This window comes from Bombus pascuorum, chromosome 9 (assembly GCF_905332965.1).
Source record: "Bombus pascuorum chromosome 9, iyBomPasc1.1, whole genome shotgun sequence".
NCBI lineage: Eukaryota > Metazoa > Arthropoda > Insecta > Hymenoptera > Apidae > Bombus > Bombus pascuorum.
In genome coordinates, this window is record NC_083496.1 from 1,797,628 (window position 1) to 1,824,024 (window position 26,397).

Genomic DNA, 26,397 nt, shown 5'->3' on the forward strand with positions numbered 1-26,397 from the left:
ACGGTGTTCCCTTCTTGCTCGGCTTTGTTATCCCCCGTTGCTTCATTCCTCAGGGTGAGATAGGATGCGAAATCTCTTTTCTAGTGCGGTAGATTTTACGAGACGTCTCGAAGAAACTAGTTTCCCTTCTCTGGTTGCATCAACGATTCTAATTTGTTCGCGATAAACGGTGGCCCATGGAGTTTTGAAGCCAGTGGAAAATTTACTCAAACAATAAACGACCATGGCCAAGGCTATGACCCGATGAATTCCTGGTTCGTTGGAAAATTTTGAGTAATTTACCGTGGAATTAATAATCTGAAAAATAGGGCGCGCGCATGGAGCATCAGTGTTCTCTTGTTTCTCTCGACATATCCTCTGTTTTCTGGATTATTCACTTTGTTACTTTTTGTAGAATTTAATACTCTGATTAACTCTCGTGGGAGATTACAGTTTATAATAGTAGAATCCCTTCATACAATTCGATCGACTAAAACTTTCCTTTCTTCAGTTGCAGCCACAAATGATCTAATTCCATAGAATATCTATAATTACTTAACTTTAATAATACTTTAATTTCCAATTACCACCAAGTATTCCTAACCGAATTATTTTATTCTTAATAATATTAGCCACACAGTAGTGGTGAGACCAACGGAGTTATTATCACGAACGATAGTTTAAATTAATCGCATAATTTGTTTTACCTGAAATTTCCCCATACACATTCCTTCTCTAATGTTAATTCCAAGTTCTTAGAAACGAAATAACATCGCAGCGTGAGATAACAGCGAAGAAACGCAACTTAATTAAATTACTGCTTTCCTACACGTGGCATCCTCGTCGTTCAGACAACAATACTCGTCCCAGTTCTAATACCACGGAAATCCCGTTAGCTGCTACGTTTCTGTCCACCCCTCTGCCATTGAGCAGAGAGCAGGCCAGGGGGAAAAACGATCCGCGGAATTATAACACTTCCTTGCCGCTCGACTTGAATTAAGCCCATTTTTAAAACGCACCCAGCGACCGGTCGGGGCTTTTTTAGCCGCCAGGTCGCCGGATCGCGATTTCTTCTACCTAATATTTCAACGGGAATTGTGCTGGCTACGAAGTCTACGAAAATTAGATCTCGACCGTGGCCACTGGCAATTTCAACGTGGCATCAACTAAATAATACGCTCGTAACTTTTCCTCGGATCTCCTCTTCTGTATCCTCTCCTCCCTTTCTCCTCGTTACACCCTTAATAACGACGATGTGTGCTGGACGACGAGAGGAAGACGGAGGGGGGATAAATAGGATTCGTTTCGTTCGAGACGAGACATCGAGGATTATACCGTGATAGCGAAAGTATAGAATGGGATTGGTGACCTAATTGCGTGGCTGCTCGTTGTGTCGAGGGCTGCGTTCCAGATAGACTGAAACAACGACGTGGCTGAATACCATCGTAAAAGTCGATTTTTTCTTCTCTGTATATGAATCATGATGTATAGCGTAACGTATATTTGGAAAGGTTTGCTTGGATAGGAGAATATACGCGTAATACATATACTATAGAAGATAAAGTCCTTGTGACAGATTGGACTGAACAATGTTGAGTGTTAGTGTTAATAAATTCTAATTGTTTAGCGTGCTAAGTCCATATTATCCTGATAAGTTGTAGCAGTCACAGAAATAGGGTACAACTTCCTACAATACCAGGAGCGGAATACGAATTGCTTAGATATTCAGATTTGTGCCATGTATAGTACTAAATAGCAATATTGATGTTTCGGTGATATAGCAACGTAGGACGTATAATAATATATACTCTAGTATAATTTGCCAAGTTATTTTAATTTAATTTATTTTCAGATAAATGGCGGTAACGCGTTGGAATAGGGTGCATTACATAGCGCGAATACTTTACAAAAGATTTAGCATAGGATTTTTAGAAGAGACGAAAGAAAGAGTCAAGTACAAGACAAAAGTTGTTTGCAGTAGACGTGCAACACATTTTATAGACGAAATGAAAGTTATTGTATTTAGAGGTAAATGTACGCGGATAATAAAGTGGCAGATTGTCTGGACGATCTTCTCTAACGCACGAATGTACTTAACCTGGTCAGGAAACCAGGTAACAAAAGCATATTCTAAACGTTGTATAACCATCAAACGATATAGCGATTTAATGGAAAGAACGTTGCTGAAAAACATCGTTTTATCAATCCAGAGGTTATTGAATTTGAGGATGAAAAAACTAGACGTTTCATCTGAAAACACCAAATTGACCTGTAGATTTCCTCTTCCATGTTATTACTTGAAACAGCGTCTAGATGGAGAAAGATTCTTTTTATGGTTCACGAAAGAAGAAAGATTTTCTATTATTTCACAAAGCATCAGAAAATTCCCTACCTCGAACTTGCGAGAGTTTAAGTTTTACGGCGTAGAAAGAGCAGGTCACGGGTGGTGAGCGTTGCGAGTTTCTGGAGAAAAGTGGAAAGGTCGAAGACCAGACGAGACGAGCAAATGACGAGACAGCTTACGGTGAAACGCTCGAAATTATACGATAGTTTCAGGGCAGGCTAAGGTGATGAGTTCGAGACGAGACAGCGACAATAACTCCGGGGCTACATAAAGACAGTTTAAAACAAGATATCACAGTGTGTTCATCGTGCTCATGCTGACGATCTCGCCGATGAAATCTTACAGTCCTTCTTGAACCGTTTCATTTGTCGTTGAAATTTTACGGGAAACTCATTTATGACGGCGACAAATACAACACTGCTGAATTCATAAATTCAAAGTAATAGGAGGGGACATTATAAATGCGATATAAATGAGAAAGAAACAATTTTTGTCAGACAAACGAGAGTATCCTGAAGCGAATTTCAACGTTGCTTAAATATACAAGAATAGGAAAGGTCTTTAAGTATCTTTTACTTAACTTTTTACGTTGATATTTCTCTAAATTTATCTATAAAAAGCTATTTAAAATCTCTAGCAAGTCTATCGTCAATGTTTCGATATATTCTAAAACAGTTTGCAACGACCTAAGGGCACACGACAAAATCATTTATCAAACCAGGCCTCTCAACACCAGACACGAGACCAATAGAATCTCACAAAAAAGTATTCGATTAATACCCTAAGCGTTCGAACAACTTTAAACACGACAACCTTCGTGTCAAGTTTTTCCATGTTTCGCTGTGTTCGCACGTTTCACGCAATTTCACCCTCGTCTCTTTCAAGGGGGACCTTAACCTTAACCTCGCTCGAATAAATAGCCGAGACGCGAAACAAAAAGCAAAAAAAAAAAAAAAAGAGAAAAAGAAAAAGGAGGAAGAGAAAAAAATGTCGAAACATTACTCACATTGGACATCGAGCAGAATACTCGCGTTCATGGGTATAGTGAGGGTGACGTGACGGGCGACGCAGGCGATGGTTGCGTTATGGTGTCCCCTCAGGACCTTAAGGTGAGCTCCGCTGCGTCTACCGGACGTGGAGGGCAACACGGTCAGATTGTCCGGCGGTTGCTCTGGTCCGTCCAAAGTGGCCTGAGACAGAGTCATCCCCCATGCTAAATCGGGCGGTGGATTTCCACCCTCAGCGGCACACTCTAACGTCAATTCGGAGCCCTCCTTTACAGGGACGAACTGGTTTCCCGGGTCCAACCGACGACCATCTATCAGCAGGTACGTCCCACGGGGTGCCTCTGCAACAAATCCAACGACCCGATAAGTTCACCGATTCGTGACCTCGTAACGATGAAAAATCTTGTTGGATATATTTCAGCTGGTACTTCTGAATTTATTTATGGAGAATTTTGTTTAGATTTAAATTTTGTTTCGACTATAGGGTTCTGTCAAATACGACTAACGATAAATCTTACAAATGAAAATTCTTAAAATAACAAATTATTATTAATAGTTACTCTGCGATGAATCGACTAAGCACTCTTGGCTGATTTTCATCGTTCTTTTCTACGTTTCTTCTCTTAACGAGCTTTTCTCTAAACTGAATTTTGATTCCAATATACATTCGGTGATGTGATACGATAGAAATCTCATTCTCATTGTTGGCGTAGATGTATTATAAAACACATTGAACGAGAATATTACAAGTCCATTTTCCGCTTATTGAAATTAATAACAACAAACTCGTGGGAGATTTAAATACAGGAACGTACGTAACCTTATTCCTTTTTAATAAAAGCAGCATACAAGACCCATCATTCAAATATATTACAGAGCTAATGAAACATTGAAGTAGAATTAAAATTCAGATCGTAACGACTGAATATTTCACGGTGTTACGATATTTTCAACGGAAAATCACGAAGGTGCTGTAACCAATGATTTTCTGCATCATTGTTATTCACAACGAGGATTTCGATCGAACAATACTATGTTTTTCGAGCCGCCTGATGCGCCGTTGCAAAAACTGGAAACAAGGAAATGTAAATTTATCCGAGTTGAGACCGGTGATGAGGGAGGAGGAGAGGAGAGAAGAGAATAGCAGTAATAAGAATCATGTTTTCCATCCAAATTGATCGTGTTTATGTAGTCGAAGAGTGTGCCAAGCGTTTCAACAAGATTTCTGCCGCACCAGAGTTTCGTTTCCCAGCCGATAAGATCCAGTCACGTTCATTAAATCGCATCGTGCTCTCGATCTTGCCAAAAATTGCCGCACGGAACGCTCCACGAAATGGATCATGGAAAGGAAAACGCGTGCAGATTTTTCGCTGCATCGAAATTGCGATCTCTGACACGTGTCCCTATTTCGCGTAATAAAATACGCGTTCGCTGGAAATACCAACGCAATGTTTCGTACATTATACCGTATATCTGTAGTCTTTGTATCTCGTTTCCTTACAATTGTTTTTAACACTGTTATTTTTTTTCTTTTGTTTTTTACGGAACATATCGAAGTAAAATCGGTCGTTCGCAGAGAACTCGTCTCTCAAATTTAATATAAATACGAATAAAAGAGCCATTACATGGAATCGAAACTCGAAGCATTAAATTCGATAAAACGAGGTGAGTCGCGGATAATCAGAAAATCTGCCCTTCAACTCGATCGAGTTACCGAATCATCTGGTAAACAGGGGTGAAATTACACGAAATATTTTCCACGAAAGGGTTTGAGAGAAAAGAGAGAAAGACGAGAATGGAAAAAAGATACGTGAACATTTAGCGACCGTACTTTGTGTCAGATATTTTCCAATTTTTCCGATAGGATGTATCGGGGCTGAAGAAGCGGTTCATTATTCACGGGTCCGTTCACTTCAAAAGAGAATCCAGGGCGAAACAAAAACTACGACAGGGGCAGCGCAAGAATCCTTGCCGCTACTGCTTCCCATTCGCGTCCTCCATCCACAATTTCATCGGAATTTTCGCGATGCCAGGGAATATATGGTAGATACGAAGCGGGAAAGGGGCGAGGAAGAGGGTGGAAGCATCGAAGTTTTGCGTTTCATTCGACGAACTGAAAAAGGTGCGCCTGTCCGCTCGATAAATCTGCACGCGTAGTTTGAAATTTTATTCTCCCGTTTTCCATGAAAACGCTACGGTCTCGCGATGCATCCGATCGGACCGGTTCTCAATGCCCGTTGAAATACTGTGGCGAAATTAATATAAAATCGCCAGACAAACGCGAACGGCAACGAGGTCTCTATTATTTCACCAACGATTTTACAAAACGATAAAATCGGCCACGATGAAAATTAACCTCAATCGTGTCACGTTGAGATTATTATTAATGATTTCTACTGAAATATGATCAAATTTCCTACGGTTTTATATTTGCAGAGATATTGTCATCTATAATTATTTATACAGTTCAAATATAGGAGATTTCTTTAATCGAAGTTGATAGTTGTCGACAGAAAAATCCTCAAAATTATCACGAATTTTTAGAAATCACAAATTCGATTGATTATACGATTTCCATCGATTTTACGCGTATTTATAGAATATATTTAACCGTGAGATTCGCTCTTTCGTCGTCCAATTTTACTCGATCGTCCGATTTCCTTCGTTTCCGGAACGGAAGCGGGAAATACACGGGACCTTTTGGTTCCTCCTTCGGAATGAATAAACGACCTCCTTAATTCAGCGTTCTCTAAGTGAAAAGACGGATCGACTCTGGCTTATAACCGGAAGATCGTATCGTCAGATGTGAAAGCGGACGGTGGAATCTGAGAAAAATCCAGACACACTTTGCATACACTTTTCGCTTCAATTTTCAGTCTAAAAATCACGAACTTGCTCCGTTGGAAAGGTTCCAGATCTGTGTAATGCGATCGCGAATCGAGGAGAGGGAAGGATTCGGAAGGAAAAGAGGGTTCCTTGGTACGCTGGTTATATAATATATTCCCCCGTGAACATACGCTTCTTCCTCCAACTTTTCAACCAACATCTCGCCATTCTTAACCAAACTTTTCGAATCTCGATCGTTTTTTAATTTCATTATGACTACTCGATGTCCCATCTTCCGTACAACGCTTACGTTTCGGCAATCAGAGTCGTTTTGTTGGTAATATTTGACTAGGTAGGTGCACCGTGAACGCAACGAATTAGTTAGCTCGTGAGAAATTGGTCCAGTATATTGCAGGTTCGTTTCCACTTTCTGCCTTTTCCTAATTTTTCTCGGCCTTTCCGAACGTTACTTTTCACCTTTGTGAAATCTTTGTTCATCTCTATCCGAATTTTCGCTCGTCTCTATTTCCCTTATCATTAATTGCCATTCGATAAAAGCTGTATGAAGTTTTCCTTCGATGCCTGCTTCCTTGAAAAATGTCCGGTGAAAGAACATTGTTGCTGACTTTTGAGTTATCAAGTGCATCGAACAACCCACTCAGAATAAGAGAGTCTTTCGCTTTTGCATGAAAACCGTGCAACTTGTTCCGAGTACTCTTTGGACAATCATCGGAAAGACGAACGAACGATTCGGAAATCGAATGAAATCACATTTTGCGTCTGATGGGAGAAAAGAAAAAAATCGTATTCTGTTTTCTACACGGTAGCGCGGAAATATCTGCTGGAAAACGCATACGAGAATCGTACGGAGTATTGCGGAGAAGTGATATTAACGAACGCAGCACGGTATACTTTTTGCTCGTTAACTCGAATTGGCCCAAGAGAGACGGTTCGATCCTTCGTTCGGCTCGAAGCAAACGCATCGCGAATTTTTAACGTAATAAAGTGGAAATAAAGTGGTTTGGCCGGCGACTAACGGAAGGCTTGCCCCGTCTATCCAGGTCACTGAATTAATACCGGTTTATCTAGCGGCGCGCCGTGGCATCGCGTGTTCCCAACTCTCCGAGAGAAAAGGAAAGACCACCTCTCTCGATCAAAAGGGATTTAATCGCAACGCGAATCGAATTATATTATACACCCGGAACCCTTGCATCCAACGCGCGTTTCCATTACCGTTTCACATGGATAACGATTCGTATTTGATTTCTATCTCCGTGGAATTTCATTGGCAAACATGCAGACGCGAAGCTTATAAAACACCTGAATCGTCGACGATCATACGGTTGGAGAGGCGGGGTTGAAAAGGCGATAGAAGCTCCTCCATTACCCTTCTGTTTCGTGAATTCAATTGGCCGCGAAAGGTGTCCGATTTCGAAGATTGCCTCGCCTATTATGCAATATATTAAGCAATCGTGAAACGTGTCCGTAATTCCAGTTGTCGGTGAAAATGTAGCTGCTGTGAGAACGAACGACCCAGTAGATTATTGCCGACGAATTATTTGCGGCGAATTCGCGAGAGACGCGTTATAGGAGCGAATTATTTTAGATTTCAAATCGGATTGGAAGATCCAGCGAAAGTAAATAAACGAATGCACTTTAGCGAGATTTGTTTCAATCGAAATAAAATTATTAACAGTTAGAAAGATCGCACGGACTTCGACGATAAAAAAGATCTTCGTTCTTGAAATAAAATAACAGCCGCAGGACACCCGTTGTGTTATCGTCATATTACGATATGAGAACAATGACTGCCTGTGGAGTCATCTCGCTGCACTCGTGTTTATTATAGATAAATTATTTAATCCTTATATGTTGAAGATATTCTTGAAATATGTTTCATATCGGATAGTTAACTCTGTATATACGTAATTGGCTAGGTGTCTGCAGAGAAAGTGCCGTTCCTCGCCGAAATTCCAGACCAATAATAGGTGCAAGGGTGCGCGTTTAAGCCGGGAAGAAAGCGTGCCGGCCGCGTTAATACGGAAACATAACGCTGAAAACAATTTCGAACGGTACCGAGCTGCGTTTCGCACATATGGTGCCACGTCTGGCCGAACCAGGAATTTCCCAGATATCTATGGTTCGTAAAATTTCACAATATCGCCGGCACCGACCTCCTTCGACGATCGATTTCTCCGCGAATATCAGAAGGAACGCTTGTGTCGAAGTTAGGGAGTGAAAAGGAAAGAGTGTAAAAAGAAAAGTGAAAAAAGCAGCGGAGAGAAAAGTTGGCGAAGCGACGAAGAAACATTGATTTTTATGCGAAGCAAATGCTTCCGAAGGAATTTTTTTTACAACAGGCAAATAGGATTTAATAATCGTGTTAAGCAAAAGTTACGGGGAAAAAGTGAGACGAAATAACATTTTCTTAAAGTAGCGAATCTCAACGAGAATCTGCGAATTTGCAGACACATCGATAATGTAAAAGTAAAAAATGAATTATTTTACTCGACGGTAGTAGGGGAACGTAATTATAATACAAGAGGACTGCAATAACAAGATATCACTGGAGAAGTTCGTATTGAATTACAACGAAGTGTACTTCATCGGTAGTTTCTCGTGATAACGCAAAGCACAGCAGGTCTGACGAATTTCTCAACGGAACTACTGAAAGTGACGTTTGACTACATAGATAGATACTTGACTGAGATTCACCTCGACAGATATTACGCGAATATTCGTGTACAAAATGCGATACCGCTTCGCCATCGAAGTAATCTTTACAAAATTGAAAGTTTAAACTGTGCAAGGGATCACGGGATTCGCTTAGCAGCGCGCTTAAAAATTGTCACCTTTTTTCTGAATTTAATCAAGCGACACTTCTCTTGTCGCGACTCTGCTCCATCCAACCGGCAAGAAATTGTTCTCGCGCGATGTCGCGTCTTTCACTGCGATTATCCGCTGCGACTTTCATCAACGGGATGCTCGTAATGTTCCGCGTATGAATCGGGTGTCGTTCGCGTTTATTGCTCCACGTGTCGTTTAGCTTTCGCTATCGCAGGCCCTCGTTGCCTGAAAAGATTCATTGTCATTCATTAAGGAAACTTGACGCTCGTGAAGCTGGTAATGTCTGTCTGAAAGTCCAACTTGAGGAAACTTTAACGTTATTTTATTAAAATTCGAAAGTCTGTGGGAAAAATGTTTCGCCCGGATTCAACTCCCGGCCGGATTACACCGGAAACTGTATTTATGGTGCCTACTAAAAATTCGTCGACTCGGTTAATTATAGTTGAGCGGTTTTTTAAAAATCGTCTACAGAGGATAGACCTGCCGAGGATGTTACAGAGTTGCTGACAGCGAAACTCCGAGGAAGCGTTAAATATTCAGATCCAGTCACCGCTCTCAAGGAGAGGACCGTATGTTTGCGAGTCTTTTAATCCGCGAAAAATATTTACGTTACTTAAGTGCAGACACTTCCAAAATTTTCTTTTTAAACAGCTCTTTTCAGTCCACGGTTTACTGATTTATCAGGTTGCGGCAATAAGATTACTTTTTTTATACTTTGCGAGAAACTGCTTCAGTTACTTGTTGATATTTTATTAAGGGACAAGAAAAGCAGATTCGGTAATGCAATTTATAAGCTTGAGAATGTAATTCGCGCTATTAGCTGGTATATACGCTAGACCTACTTTACTTGCTTGAACGCGAATGGCTTTTTACTACTCTCGTTCGACCACTGTCACCGCCCATGTCACTGCCTGACCACGTACCGTCTTAAGCTACTTGTTGGATCGTATAGCAGCCCATACTACTGTTCTCTCGATATAACGTCTATACGTCTATACTTGGTCGTACTGTATGCGATTTACGATATTTTCTTGATCAGGAGCCATCCCCGTTCTACTTATCTGATTCAGAAGGGTTCCTATATTGCTTACATAGCAAGGGACGATTTCTATAATACTACTTGCACGACCAGAGATACGATTCCTATATCCGCTCAAAGACGGCTCCATTCCACTTGTACGATTACACATCGACTCGTACCACCCTGTCTAATCTGAAACGAGCTCCGCGCTACGCAAGGAGAATTATACAACGTTCCCCTAACTCTGCCAGACTATTTACGTAAGCTACACACGAGATGAAATCAATGGACTTTCCCTATATCTTGGAAGCAAAGCGTAAAAGAAAACAAGAATATCGCCGTTTCGTTGGGAAATTTGATAGCACGGCGAAACGATACGAGACGATCGATCGCGAGGATCGATCGCGGTGGTTCAACGAACACGACGTGTCCAGACAACCCAATCGGGTCAGGAATTTCGCAGGCTTCGACATCTTTTCCGATAATCATTCGGCTCGCTCCGGGCAACCAATAAATAGGCAAGATTTTGAACCGTTGCCTGAGGACGGCTCGTGGGAAAAGTTCGCGAGTCCGCACGCATCACCGCGTTCGATCGACTTCATCGTCCCTGCTCGTCGGTGTATCTGGCGCGGAAAGATTAGCCTGTACTCCTTTTACCTTCCCCTCTGCACTCCGCGAGAACGAAAGTTCGCTTATTCCGTTTGCCGGCCTATGCGCCATCGTTTCTCTCGACTTCGACCCGGAATTTACCATCTTTCGATTTTCTCGACGAAGAGGAAATCGTTTTTATTAACATACGTTAACGCGGCGTTCGAATAACTCAAAATTCAAGTCAAGTGGAAAAGTAGCATTCCTAGGGAAAGTATAAATCGATTTCTGTCGGAGCGCAAAACGAGAGCAAGAGAATTCGTATCGATTTCGTGGATCGACTCCTAAGTTTTTTCCCTTGCGTTCGGCTTGCGCTTGTTTTGTGGATAGACGAAATAGAAAGTAAATATCGGATTCTCGATGACGCAGCTCCTTTGAGGCATATCTTCGATGCTTTGGATTAAAGATTTGTTTTCGTTTCGGGAAAATATCATGGAGCTTGTAAGAAAATGTATATACACAGATGGAGAGAATTTTTGATACGCCTTGATTTTCTTTCGATTGGCATTAGAACGTATCGATGATCAAATATAATTTAGTAATTATGCTTCGTTCGATACATTATGGAAGAATGAAGAACGAACGTACATTTCGTAGATAATTTACAAAGGCTGAAATATCGGGTTTTGTTTAAAATTTCATACGTGTTAAAATAATAAGAAATTATCTTTAATAAAATAATATAAGATGTTTCGTTCTTTATTTATATTGCGCAACATTTTACGAAAATTAAAATTCATAGAAAATCTTGTTTTAATTTCTTAAGACGTTAGACGAAAGGAGAATTGTCGATCAGAGATAAATAATAAAAGTTGGAAAATTGTTTCCTGTCGTCACCCTTTTACCAAGAAAAGCGCTATACAACAGAGATAGAGATTTTCAAGCGGAATTTAGGAAACGGAAAGGATAAAGCGCACTATTAATAAAGCACTGTATTATGAAGGATGGTAAATTAAACGTAGAATGTTGGTTGGCAATTGCCGCGGTTGGCAGGTAATTGTGAAATACCTACGAGTGGGTGCGCGAGGCGAGCGTGCTAGGGTCGTGTTTGCATGCGATTGCTCGGTGTTTGGTCGTGTTGAGCGCCACCGAAAAGAATACCTCGTTGCGTTTCACGGTGCGCAACAAAGGCGCAACAGGTGCACGCAGTACACCGAAAAGAGAGGACGCTCGAAAGAAAACCTGCACGAGACGATAATTTTTTTGCGACGCTGCGTCGAGCGTAATTCGTCGTCGCGTTACGAAATTGTAAAGATCGTCGTGCCACCGACCGCGACGTTCGGACGATGAAACGGAAAGGGAGGGAAAAGGGAAAACAGCGGATCTTGAAACGACGTTTAAACCGCCTTAAAAATGAAGCATTTCGTGAAACTCCTGAATTTGCTCTCGAGGATGTACGTGAAATTTAATGCGCTGACGAAAAGATGGGTATAAATCGCGTTGTTCGATCCATGGGAGAAAAATTGAAAGAGAAAGAAGGAGCCTCGGTTAGACAGCGCACGATATTACGATGCAAGAACGATCAGTCGCGAGTGACGCTATTATTGTCAGAAATCATTTGCATAGCCGTTCCGTTCAAAGACTTTAAAATCAATTTATCATAGCTTGCGACAGTGACATTATTGTATTCAATATTTCACGAAGGATATAGCCACGGGATATTACGTATTAAACTGCAATTCCAAGTCGCCAGTGCATAAACAGCTTAAATAATGTCCGATGCGATTCACCCTGACAAAGTTCCATGTCCGGAAACTACTAAAATATCAATAATTCTAAACTGGTCGTACCGCGGAATGGATATCGAAATAATATCGTCAGAATGTATAATATCGTGCACCGGTACTACTTCCGGTCCCAGTCGTATAGAAAATTCAATTGTGTACTTTATCTTCGTTCTACTTAATAGCGCAGCAGAATCGTCGATGTTTGACGAAGACAAATGTTTAATCACAGACAACATACCCAAAACCACTTCACCAACACAGCGGGTCGACGGCATCGCCCGACTCTATTTCGATCCATGCTACTTACCAACCAAACACTGACCTGCTCTACTTTCCAGATGTCTGACCGTGCACGAGCCTATTTTACTTTCCACGTGCCTACCCATATACTCGAGCTACTCCACTTCCCACACGTTGTCTGCGCGCTAGTCTATTCTACTTTAGCATTCTCGTGTATAGATCGGTCTATTATACCGTCCGGTGGTCTGACCAGTCTAAGCCTATTTTACTTAATACGTTACCGTATCATTGCGGTGTTTCTCACCGTTCCGTGATTAAGTACCGGTATACGATAACTACGTCTATTTATCGCGACGTTGCGAACGCGATATTTATGGTTTAGCTTTCCGATATTTTGAAAGGTTCACGGTGTACGCGTCGAATATCAATCTGCTTTCTCCCTTTATATAATACACGTAATTCCAATTTACGTGGAAAGGTAAATTTTGTTAGCGTTTCCTACCTATAGAATTTTAACTGAACATATACAAACGTGTAGATTACACAAGGACTCGGGAAAGGAAAGTAGGTGTCCGTGAAACAGTTTCGCGCATGGATTTTGAACGGGTCTTTCAAATTGCCGTACGTATTCGGGGACAAAGAAGTGGCAAAGTTGAAAAATTCGAATTTATACGCGCGGAGCTGTTGCAAAAGAAAACTGTTTAAACGCTAAAGTAGTTTTTCCAGGCGACACTCGGCGAAATAAACGGCTTCGTTTTACGAATGCGCATATGCTTTAAAATTCGAGCACGGTCACGCGTCTCCAGCAATTTCTGTTCGCGTTTTGCATGCTGCAATGAAGTGCTTTTAATTATGAAAGTATCCACTCGTTCGGGTGAAAACAAAGGGGACGTCAGCGTTACGACAGCAATATAATCTGCTGTAAATTAGATCCAATGGCGTTGTACGTTGTCCGTTCGGTTATTCGAGAACCATCTATGATTCTTCAAACGTGAACTATGATTCGTTTATTCTTCGAGAGTATATAGAGCGTTTCACTGTTGGTGTATGTTAATGCACGGAACAATTTAAACAGAGGGAGTTAATGGAATTCCTGATTAGAAGTAAGCAGAATAAGTAAATGCGCGAACAGACAACTGGCAAGGTAGAGTAGGTCAACGTTTACTCGGTGATGCTGATAGCAGAATGCATCGATATGGGAGGAAACGCGTTAAAAAAGGCTTGTAAATTCTGGTTTTATGCAAAATATACAAATTTCTCGAAATAGTTGCAACGATAACAGAAAGTGGAACAACTCCCGCGAGACAAGCGTTTTCCTCCGAGTCGTTTAAATTCAAATATCATCAATTACCTGGAGGAAAATTCCTCGTCAAAGAGTTCGATCTCCCGACGATACTTCAACGCGAATACCGCGAATTACGATGAACCGTGGCACGGGGGTTTGCCTCGATGTTTATCCAAACAGTCTTAAATTTCCTAGGCGTCTGTACGAACGCTAAGGCGAGGGTTCCTTTAAAATGCAAATATTCTCGAAGGACGAAGCGCCGTAAGAAACGTTACTTTTTATAAAGCAGAGATTTTCGACGCGGACCGGAGGATAAATTGCACGCCTTTGAACGATATAAAGTCCACGCACCTGCTGGGAAACCACCCTTAGCCATTTCACCGAGCATTAAATTATCTCGAGACCGAGGCGAATTAACGCGCGCCAAAACGAATTCCAACTTTTGCTGGTTCGATCGGTGCTTTAAATCTTGCAATTGCCGCGTTGGACCACCGGCGAGCGATAAATTCCTTGGCGTTTCGAGAATTAATCCACGAGGGTGAATCACGGGCCGATCCACCCCAAGCTGGGAGACTCTGTATCGCCCTGATTAAACGAACTGCAACCGTAGCGCAACCGCAGCACCGTAAAGTAAACTCTGCTAAAACTCGCGCAACGATCCAACATAACTTGGAAGGTGTCGCGGCCAACTCGCGCATAGTCGTCTCGCGAATGCAAACTGGTAGCGAGCGACTATATCGACGCGAGATGACTTATTCAGTTGCCAGACCGCTGACGCGGCTGGAATTCGCATACGAAAGTGGGATAGATGGTACCGATGGTTCTCGAATACCGGAGGCCGCGTACGGCGTGAACACGCTCGTCTTTTTCCGCTTTTCACCGACAGCCAGCTGTGCTCGTGCGAGAGACGCGCAGCATCGCGTATCTCGTACGGAAAATCTCGGATTCCTGGACGAATCGGCACGGATAAGGGGCGAGACCAAAGAAGAAGGAGGGGACGAAGGATTGGAAAAAGAAGAGGATGGGACGAGGAAGCAACAACACAGCGAAATTTCAGCCTGCAGCGAGGGCGACTGGCAACCGGCTCGACGAGCAAACAGGCAGTCAGGTAAGGCAGCCAGACACCAGCGATGGATGAGATGCTAACGAGACGCGAAACGATCGACTATTCTCTCCGAGCAAGAGAGAGAGAAGGGTAGTCGGGCGTGAAATGGTTTTCCTTTAGCACTCTCGACTCGCTGCGCCGCGCCTCGCTGCCAGCCAACGGTCCGAGTTTATCCCCCGTGCCAAATACGTGAGACGCGTACTTTGCCGTGTTTCCTCGCCGCGATACTAACCGATCCTCCAAGAATTATTGCTTTCTTTGTATCCACCGCCTCTGGGAGAACTGCTGGCTCAAAGGGACCTGCTTGCGGTTCTTCAAGAATACCTGTTTTCTTTGAAGTTCCTCAAACCGCCGGCTGATGTAAGTCTCGACATGGACGAACAACATTGCCTTGCCCTTCTGGGAACGTTCAATGTTAATGACCCGAGGTCTTTTTGCGGCGGTTACACTTTGATTTCCATTGCTTTAATAGTTACTTTGAAATATATTTCGTGATTTTTTACCTGTTATGGCAACCATCGATCAGTTCGAACGTATGTTGTTACAGTTTGATCTTGCGTTTGCCAGTTTATCCACTGAAAAACGTTTGCATGAAATGGAAGCGTGCAAAGTATACCGATGTGAAACGTCGATCAAACATTCCGACGAGTTTCCCAATATAATCTCTTGGCAAAATGCATCGGTCTCGACTGTCCACCATACCAAAATCTCGAGTGACCAGGCATATTTCATTCGCGACATAATCTCAAACACTTTCCCTCGCGACTCTATCACTCTAGACATCGCACTAAGTATCTTTCTTTTGCTCGTCTATCGTCTCAGTTCGAGGACTCTTTTGTCTGTCTGGGCAAAAATTCTACCACCCCAACAAAGTATTACTCTCTATTTTCTTGGTAAAAATCTCTTTTTCCGATGTAGCCTATCTCCTTTGATTAATTATACTTCATGAAGCGTGTTTGCTATTGTATGCACGCTCTACCAAAGAATCGTACTACAAGAGCTCGGTTCGATACAACTCCAAGTGTCAACGGCTGGAACGCGAAGATAGGAAAGGAAAGAAAGAAGAAAACGAAGGAAGAACCGTGGACAAAGCGAGCGCGGCGCGTTGCACGGTATCAAACAACGGTGATTTGCAGTCCGTTGTAAAAGACACGGTTATTGCGCGAGTACCCTCGGGTGAAGTACAGATGAAGTTTCCTCTCTCGGGAACGCAGGACTGCTTGCATTCAACGATTCAGCCGTAAACTTTGATCAGCCATGCATTGCACGCGGCTAATCCGCTAATCTCTCACGTACACGCGATAAAACGAGCGCGAGACCGTGAAGTGCGCGAAGGAAACGGCAAGAAAGCGGAAATCGTAGCTTTGAATGCGAATCCGGGGCTGCCGACTCTTTCTCCAATGCGATCAAACTGCCTTGAATCGAGCAAGTAACGAGGCATATCGTTTGTGATTATTTTTAATTGCGTGAAAAACGAGTGCAAAAATCGATACCGTGTTCCGTTTACGGGAAGCTCTGATCGCGAGAAGAGAAACGATAGTTGCTTACTAGGAAAGTAACCGGTGGAAATGCGATAAAATTAACAGCTGGCAGTGACAAAGGCAAACAAACAATAGAAAATAATCTATATTAGAGTAATCAGTAAGAGTAAGAGTATTAATAAAAAAATTTTGCTTCTAGTTCGAGAAAATAAGTTACATTTATAAGTGAATATATTTTAATTGCGTGAAAAACGAGTGCAAGAATCGATACCGTGTTGCGTTTACGGGAAGCTCTGATCGCGAGAAGAGAAACGATAGTTGCTTACTAGGAAAGTAACCGGTGGAAATTTTTTTTTTTTTTTTTTTTATTTTATTTTGGTTATTTTACAATTTGTCCTTGCGGACATTTGGTAAAGTGTTATATCTTGTTGGTGAAGAAAAAAAATATAAATAAAAAAATAATATAGCATGTGGGCGGCTACCCCCAGCGGGGTGCCAGCTTCGTTTTTTTCTAAGTTATATCTTTTATGGACCGGTGGAAATGCGATAAAATTAACAGCTGGCAGTGACAAAGGCAAGCAAATAATAGAAAATAATCGATATTAGAGTAATCGGTAAGAGTAAGAGTATTAATAAAAAATTTTGCTTCTAGTTCGAGAAAATAAGCTACATTTATACGTGAATATATTTTAATTGCGTGAAAAACGAGAGCAAGAATCGATACCGTGTTGCGTTTACGGGAAGCTCTGATTGCGAGAAGAGAAACGATAGTTGCTTACTAGGAAAGTAACCGATGGATATGCGATAAAATTAACAGCTGGCAGTGACAAAGGCAAACAAACAATAGAAAATAATCGATATTAGAGTAATCGATAAGAGTAAGAGTATTAATAAAAAAATTTTGCTTCTAGTTCGAGAAAATAAGCTACATTTATACGTGAATACGAATCCACTATCCACCATGAAAGCTTCAAGAACAATAAAGACGAAATCGTACGCGTGTACATTTTTCGTATTCGAGTAATTCTTAACGCTTTATCGACCAATAGCCTATTAATCGGTTTTCTTCGCCGACAATCTTTCTCATTATTTGAACAGTAATTTGTTATTTAGCACTAAGGTACCTTGCTCAGTTGCGTTGCTTTGTAAGCTCCCACAGTTTTATACCAATTTGAAAAACTTACCGTTCGCGACGAACGAAAAGAATGATATTGGAGAGTCTAAACCTAAACAGAGCCGACGCCAGGGAGAATCTGCTGCCGGTCGGACGTGCGTATGCTGTTGAACCGCTAGCGGTCGGTAAAGTGTTAATGACAAACACGAGCATCGATTCGATCAAAAGTTACATACAAAAGATGAAAGGACATTGGTCCTGTTTCTGTGGCATGGAAAATCTTGAATTAAAAGTAAGTCACCCAACCGGACTACCGACAAGACGCGAAGCTAAGCATTTTCTTTTTACGATCTGTATCGACGCATCTCCACGTTCATCCTCTGCAACAACAACCGCTTCGTCTAGAAAACGCGGAAAGGTGAGAGAGAGAGAAACAAGAAACTCGAATCACTCGTTATAGATCTGCTTGCTGGTGTCAATTTTTCAAGGCTTCATATCACGCGTCGCCTGGTTCGAGACAGCAGCTATATTTATCACTCTCCGTCTATTCGTTCGCCGCTGATGCATCTCTTTGGGAGCGATCTTATTGATGAAGCGCCGCGCCAGGGTCGAAGAAAAATCGACGATCGACCTCTCTCGTCCAGCGGAATCGTGCGTCCGGACAGTGGATCGAAAAAAAGACGAAAAAGGAGCTCGTGATTTATATCATAATCCCATGGTCGGTGTCTCCTTTCGAACGGAAGGTGACGTCTACGTCGGCAGGCTTGAAAATTAACACCGTCGTGTACCGGTGGAAAGGGACAGCGACGCTTCCATTATCCAGTAATATTATTTACTTGCTTCCAATTTCCTGGTCAATTGATTCGGCGGTCTCCGGTGAAACGTGATTTACCACACCGTCGATTGGATGGCTTCGCGTCCACGTTACGTGGCTCGAGTTACAATTGCAAAATGATACACGCGCACGCACGCATTCCCGAACTAGAATTACCCGTGCGAAAGTATTCGCGGTATTTGGCCGGGGAATTGAGTTTATAATGCGAATGAAATTCTTAGATTAACGTTAAAATCGTTTTACGTGTTTGATACGGATTTTAAAAACGGAGACGATTCGAATTTTGAATATTTCGAAATTCCGCGTAGAAGAGGATCGAGTTAGCGTAATTTTATAACGCAAAATTCTGCTCTCGTACATTTGCTTCCTGGTAAATTGGAAGTTTTTAACATCGTTCAAAGGGATAGGTATTATTTCACGTTATTATTGTAGAAAGTTATGAAAGTTGTATGATTAAATTTTAATGCTAACGAGTGCAGTTGTTTAATTTCGCATAGCAGAATTTACGAAGTCACGTCACGCGAGAACGTCTGTTCCGTGCCATCGATTTTGAAAATCTCCGGCACGCTTTTCAGTCGCATGAGAGTTGGCCGGCGTAGATCAACGCTGGGGTTATAAACAGCAAATCGGTCAGAAGAATAACACCGTCTGAATGAAAACCGACTGCAACTTCCGCAACGAAATGGGATACGTGAATGGCGAGGCGAAACTCACCGGCGTCGACGTAATAACTTGGCCGTGGAATCGAAACGGCTGGGAAAAACTACGTGTTCGTTTCGTATTTTGTCGGCGTGTCGAGGAGGGATGATCGAGCGCGCTATCGGCAGGTGAACTAGAAGCAAAATTCACGGGGCTTCTCTTCTCTCTTATCTCGTCGATTCTTACGATCCTCTTCCGCTCCACGATGAAGAACGCTCGACAGAAATCGAATTCGTGACAACGTCGAAGCAGGGCCAATTTTCGGAAAATTCATTAGCCGTGTTCGATCAAAACCGCACGCTCGTGGCCCAGGCGGAAACTTAGCGGTTCGCCGGAAAAATAGCCCTCTGTTGAGCAAAGTTCTGATTAAAAGTTATGAACGGGACCGAGAACCGGTCGTGTGCACTTTATTTACGGGCTCTCGCGTAATTGGATTTCATTTTGCCCGAGAAACTTGAATTCCCGATCCTTTGTGCCCGGCGATCATCTGCTCAGAGAAGCTTAATTCCACGTTGAATCTAATTAACCATCATCGAACAACCGCGGAAAAATCGCGGGTTAATTAAAACAGTTTCGAGCTTGGTGAATCGTTGCTAAGTATTTGCTGCGAGAAGTGGGGCAAAATGCACGATCGATTGCTCTGACGTCTAATAGTCTGTCTATTCGTGGAAAAGAGATTAACGTAAAAGAGATTCGACGACATAGAGACGAAGGCTAAAGTGGAATTTTTCTGATGTTCGTTCAACTATTTTAATTACACAGAGGGAGAACGACTTTGAATTTGATGCACGTGTCAGCGCGATGTTCTCGTTCGTCTCTGACTTTCGATAAGAATTTACCTTATCGTACGTCTAAACAACACGACGAATCGATGGAGCGAAATTCATCGTTGATGATCGATTTAAATCAATCGGAACGATAAAATCTTCTCTTCGATCATCGTGCGGTAATAAAACGCAGATATGCACGCAATATTTTCCACTATCGTTTCACTGTCCTTCATATTTCTTATACAAGTACCACGACAACACATAGTCCGACGCTTTTGCATACCTGGACACGGTTCACTGGAATGAACGTAGAGGATATCTGCGTGTAGCTTTTCCATTACGTTGCCAAATTACACGTACAGCTGACCGTAAGTCGAGACAAACGTCCACCTTGCGTAATCTGACAGAAAGGCAATCTCGATCCGATGTAAGATGGCCTGGACGAAGATTGCTCCCCTTGATCCTAGTTGAGAACACCTTATCGTTACGCGAATCTGTTTTATGACTTTCGACAACGAACCACCCATTACATAGCCCATTTCCTATTCACCCTCGGCCCTATTTAGCTGCCCGCTTAACGGGGACTCTTCACGAGGCTCTTTGTATTCGTGAATATATTTATGTACATGCGCTTGTGTTGCTTGTCAGTCTCTCTCGTTTGACCGCCACGTTATGGCGAAAAAGTTCATTCCCAGACGCTACTTTCGTATGGGGGGAGCGAGGTTGCGCGATATCCGAGAAGAGAGAAGACGAGGAAATTGGCGCGCTTCGTTATACGAAATCGCCTGTATAAAACGGACATCATCGCCGTGGGCGGGTATCAGCGTCGTAGAAAACCGGTTACCGTCGTAGGTGTGGCTCGTGCTGCCAGATATTTGGCGCTCTAAGCGCCGCGTCTGTCCCGCCTCTTTAAAATTGAACGTGGCAACGCGAAACCACTATGCCTTTTATGAACACGAACCGACTTACCGGGGCAGCAGAATGCATTGCAAGAATACGTTCTAATTAACATAAACGCGGCGTCGAGAGGTTGCAGCGTCCCGAAAGAAGAGGAACATTTTTGGTTGCTTCTCCGGCGACGGAAGCGTACGCGTTTCGTAGATGTGAAACGCACGAGAGAAAATCAATGTAGTCACGCTTCGATATTTAGTGGGATAGGAACTGGGCTCCAAGTGTATTATTAGTCGGTGGTCGAGGCAAGTTCGAATTTTCGATTAGGGTCTTTGGGAATTTGAACTCTGAACCCGGTAGTGATTGAATGTCGGAATGGAGAGAACGGAATATAGAGTTATGGAGTTTCCTGTTGTTCCCTATCTCCCCGTTCTCGCAAGAAATTCACAATCGCGGTAGCAAATACAGAGCTCGCTTCGATGGTCGAAACACAAATTACCGAGAACTCGAGCATTTGCGATCGCGACGCTGGATACCGGCTAAGTAGCTTTGTTAACTGCTTTAACTGAATGCTTTGTTAACTTTCTACTTTGACGCTTTCCATTCGTAATCCTTACACGAATAAAGTCTCTTTTCTTAAGATACTTTCTCTCGGTTCGAGAGAATATCGCAGAGAGTAATATTATACGCATAAAATATAAAACATGTTGGAGCTGTTTGGAAATTAACAAGGAGCGAGAAATCTGCGAAATAAGAAAATTCAAAGGCTAGACAGCCGCAAATCTAGATCGTCAAATATTGCTTGAACGAAAGAAGAAAGGTAAATCGAAATCTCTGGCGTCTTCAGCGAGCAGAATTTCCTTTACACAGACGTCCGGAAAAATTATTCTCTCGGAGGATAGCAGCACGGATACGGACGATTCGTGCAAAATGTATCTTGACCAAATGGAGCTGTGCGGCAGGCTGCCGCAGCGTAGATTATAATCGCGGGAATTGCGGCCAGGCTTGGTCATTAAATCGCGTAGAACACCAGAGATTGTTTCGTCGCTGTTTGCACGGCAACTGAACAAGCAATGAAACGACTGACCGGAGATAGTCAACTAATTATAGCGTTCCTCACGGACCAGAAAACAGAACAATGCTCCGTATATCGGCAGTCTGATCGCGCTTCCAGGCTACATTAAAGGATTTGCACCGTGAGACCAGTTAATTAACTAGCGTGCAATATCAGTCACGGAGATTAAAGTCGATCGGCGATCTTCGCGACGCAACGCCTCGCCGATGAAAGCTATCGTTTCGGTCAATAGACACCGCCACTTTCGACTCTCTGAACGATTTACAGATTAATTTGGCTATGTTTGCATTATCGTTTCTCTGAAAGTATTTCACGAATGTCGACAGATAGAGAGAAAACACGCGCGATGTTGTTGTTCTTCGTAATATGCGATACCAAAGGAATAAAATCTAAAATATCTCTATGGGTTAAAGATCGCAAAGGCGTGAAAAACGTAAATTATAAAAATATTGAAAAGGAGAGATTAGACGTCGAATAATATATATTTCTTATATTACACGCGATGGAATTGGAAATTAATGTCTGTCGCGAAAGGGTTGAAAACGTCGAATCTTCCGTAACAAATTATCGTGCGTCGTAATTAAAAAAAAAAATTCGAAAAAGAATGTTCGTCCATGCAAATACTTGTACCGCTACCACTGCAACTTACGTTCGGTTCCGTCGGCTTGGAAGGCAATCAGTGCCGCAGACGACCGGAAACGCGCAGCTTCTCCGACAAGCGTGTATCGTTGACCGGCGTTAAATGCCCGGAGAACGATAACGTCGTGCAACGGAGGAGAGTTGTCGGTTCGAACGACAGCCCTTCAAGTGTACCGTCGACCGGAAGCTCGAGGTTATTGACTCGCCACTCGACTTCGTAGGCGTGCAACACACGCTCACGGGGGAAACCTGGGGTGCGGTGTGTGTCGACGAGGAAACAGAGACAGGATCGAGAGACCGTGTAAGAGAAGCGACTCGAAAAGTGCTGTATATACGAGATATGGTAACAGGTAGAGGAGAGACGGCTCTTGAAAACGGCAATTTCCTGTTTCCACCGAGCATTGAATACGCATGGTCGCGCGGTTCGCTTGAAAAAACAACCTCGTTTGAGATAATTAACTTTGTGCAGAATTCTTTCGCGATGGACGAGATTACAACGTCTTGTAACGGGTCCCGTGTTTTTTCTGGCAAAAGACTGGAAGTATTATTCTTTAGACACGATATTAACTAACACTCGTAACTGGATTATTAAACGTAATATCGCGAAATTGAAGTTGTGAGAGTTTCTCGGACGATAGATGTGTCCGGTATAAATCTCTGACGTAGTTGAACGTCTGGTAATAATTACATCGATCGCGCGTAAAGTAAGAGCTATAGAACGTGGGTGAGTTTACGCCGATTCAAGTTGATCCTTGATCTATAAACGAGTTTTGCCTTACAATTTTTATAACCTCGTTATATTTATATAACGACGTATCGTTGAGATATGCATAGAAATCAAATGATCGATTTAATCCGAATGATTGATTCAAAGTGCACAACGTGCGAGAAACAGACAGAATCGCACGGCCTGATAAACACGATAGCCGCTGATTGGAGAAACGGCACATCGATGTGGTGAAATTAAGCGGAAAATTATTACCTAGTGCTGTTGCACCTGTGCGTGCCTTGGGCGCAAGGCTTCTAAAGGATCTGTCAGCGCCCAAAACTGGAAACCCTAGTGGTAAACGCGAAATCAAGTTACCAGCGAACAGAGGGTGCTGGCGCTTCGTCGTAAAGCGATGATGTAACCGTACTCGAGATCAAATGCGATAGTCAAATAGAGTTTTTTGTCAGATCGTAGCGCGAGCAGAGGCCGTACAAACAGAATCTATCGGCTAATAACCAAGAACGATCGATCGACCGCCCGTTTCGAATGTACGCGCGCGATTTTCGATAGTCGAAGCCGCGATTAACCGCGTCGAAACAGCGCCGCCCGGAAATACGACGGGTATTCGATGTTTGGCGACTCCTGCGGTCATCACCGGCCGATGAAATTAAATTACTTCGGCCGCCGGCCAAGCGAAACACCAACCTCGCTTCTCCTCGCCGTTGCAAACCCGATTTTGCACTTAAATCACTTGTAATCGACGGTTTTTGGCTTTGCGTTTAACATTTCCGATCGGGAAAGATCTTGAACACGTTCGTAGATCGTTCGATATCGTCCGCTTCGCGATAGAAATTCGCAGACTTTGAGATCAAGCGAGGAAAAATTGCTTTCGAAGCTTGGAATTTTTATTCCGTTGCCTTTGATCGTTGTGCTCGAGATGTGTCGCTTAAAATTTGAGTAATTGAAAAAACAAAATTTCACTCTTTAAGCCTTCAAAAGCCTATCCGTGTCTCTGATACACAGATCGTGTCATTCGCGAGGACGTAAAGCGGAATAGAAAATATTTTATTGGAACTGACGCTATCATGGACGAGAAGAAAAGTAAAATATGGAAAATCGTGGCGAGGACAGAAATTGTAAGCGATCGATCGCGAGGCCATTGGTGCTGGAGAATGTTCCATTAATTACGCGGAAACCTTCAGCTAATCAATGGGTAGTTAGTGGCCAATGGTTGGCTCGCATCAATAATCACTGGGCGACGTGGTAGTATAGTACTGGGCTTTGATGCGCTAATTTACACCACCTGCATTAATGCCCTTGTCCCACTGGTCCGGAACGACGATTGTCTAAGTGCGTGTACGATCCCAGAACAGGTATGCGCAAGGCGCCGCGAACAAGACGATATATTAAGGTAAGCCAGGCAGTACAAGCATCGATGTTCATCCCTTAATTGACAATTCACGTCTACATATTTATTTCTGTCTGAATCGACAAGAATCGTTGATTTAGATTCCGCTAGCGATGCTACTCTCGATGCACGATGTATTATAGTAGGAAAAACGTTAGAAACGGGAACAAACGGTAGGGTGATTTTGCACGTGTACAGCCACGAACATGATCGCCCAAAGATAATCGATTCATTCGGTAGAACAAGCACGTACCGGTCGGCCGTCGTACAACGAAATCTATAGTTTGCGAACTTTGTACCAAGTTGTCGATATTTGCCAGGATTGATAACATTTCTTCGTAAGACGAATGTCAGATAAAAGCAAACACCGTGGCGGAAGCAAAATGGTACAAGGGAAGTCCGTGGTCTCTGGCTGGAAAGAGAATGTAGAATTAACTGACGAACAAAGTAGAATCTTTTCGTTCCATCGCCTGTTTAATATCTGATGCTACGAATGTAACGAGCACACAAAAGAACAAACCTCTCTTGGTTACCTCGCAAATCCGTCTACTCTGCAAGGAAAAGCGCAATCACGCTAACAGCGCGCGATTAACCGGAGAACAATGGCGAGGTCCGAGGCTTCCGAAAATTCGCGGCAACGACACAATGAGCGACTGGTATTCGCGACACTGGTTCTCCGTATCTGACTGCTATACTTTTCAGTCTGTTATAAATACACCGTGTAAACGTCTCGGTGACACCGGTCTCGTTCCTCCGTCGCGCTTCCGCGGCTTCCGCTTTCGAGCGGTGACAACGGTGGAAACAATGAAGCAACCCTCGCGGCCCGTCCCACCGTGCAAACTTTAGCTTTTGTCCCAACGCACCGGGAACAAGCGACGGAACGAAAAAGAAGCCCTCCTCTGCTCGGTTTACGGCCGAAACAATACTTTTATCTTTCGAAATTCGTCGACGACGGCCTCGAGACAGTGCCGGTCGTTGCCTAATTAGATTCCCCGACGAAAGGGCCAACTATTTAGCCACTGCCGCTAATAAAGTTCTAAACGGCGAGACAAAGAACGTGGCATAACGAGATTAGCAAATTACATCGCGGTACGCGTTTAATTAATTCCCAGAACCGAGTAGATTTTCGTTCTTTCTCGTTCGATAGGCATTTACGCGATCGTGGTTCTTTTTTCCCTCTCATCTCTCTTTTCTTTATCGATGATGAGGATGTAGCCTGGATGAAAAGATCTTCGATGGTGATATGATTAAGAATTGGAAGAAGAATACCGAAAAGTGTCTTAATCTTGGTGAAGGAAGGATTATCTTATGCTGTTAATTATTTCTCTGTATTAACGTGCCTTCTTCTTTAACGATGTTTATTATCCAATGAAATCGACGTTAGCAACGAATCGCTAAATCGTTAAATCGAACAAACAGACGGGAATAAACAAATGACAGAGAACGGTCAAGTATTTCCTGTTTGCTTTCACGACTTATAACCCGGCGCAACATACCGGAAACCAAGACCGTATTTCCTTGGAAGATAAAGAAGGATGTACGCCGTGAAAGAAGCAGTTTCTAATTCATACGGTCGGCATGCGGCTTAGGTAGCGAGTCGTGCAACTGGCTCACAGATCCGATTTCTCGACATCCTTTTGCGAAAGTTTAAATAATACCAGCTTTGTACGTGGAATACCATCCACTCCATCGGCGTTTTATTGTCGTCGGCTCGTCTCGCGAAAATCTACAAAGAAACTCTCCAAAC

The 26,397-nt window shown here is 42.9% G+C and overlaps 1 protein-coding gene across 1 annotated transcript in view; it reads right to left on the bottom strand.

Annotated features, from left to right (window-relative positions):
* LOC132910274 (B-cell receptor CD22) overlaps window positions 1–26,397 on the bottom strand; it is a 342,114-nt gene that overhangs the window by 139,313 nt on the left and 176,404 nt on the right. The window contains exon 6 of the mRNA XM_060965833.1: window positions 3,330–3,671. Coding sequence (XP_060821816.1) covers window positions 3,330–3,671 — 342 coding nt within the window. The remainder of the gene's footprint in view (window positions 1–3,329; window positions 3,672–26,397) is intronic.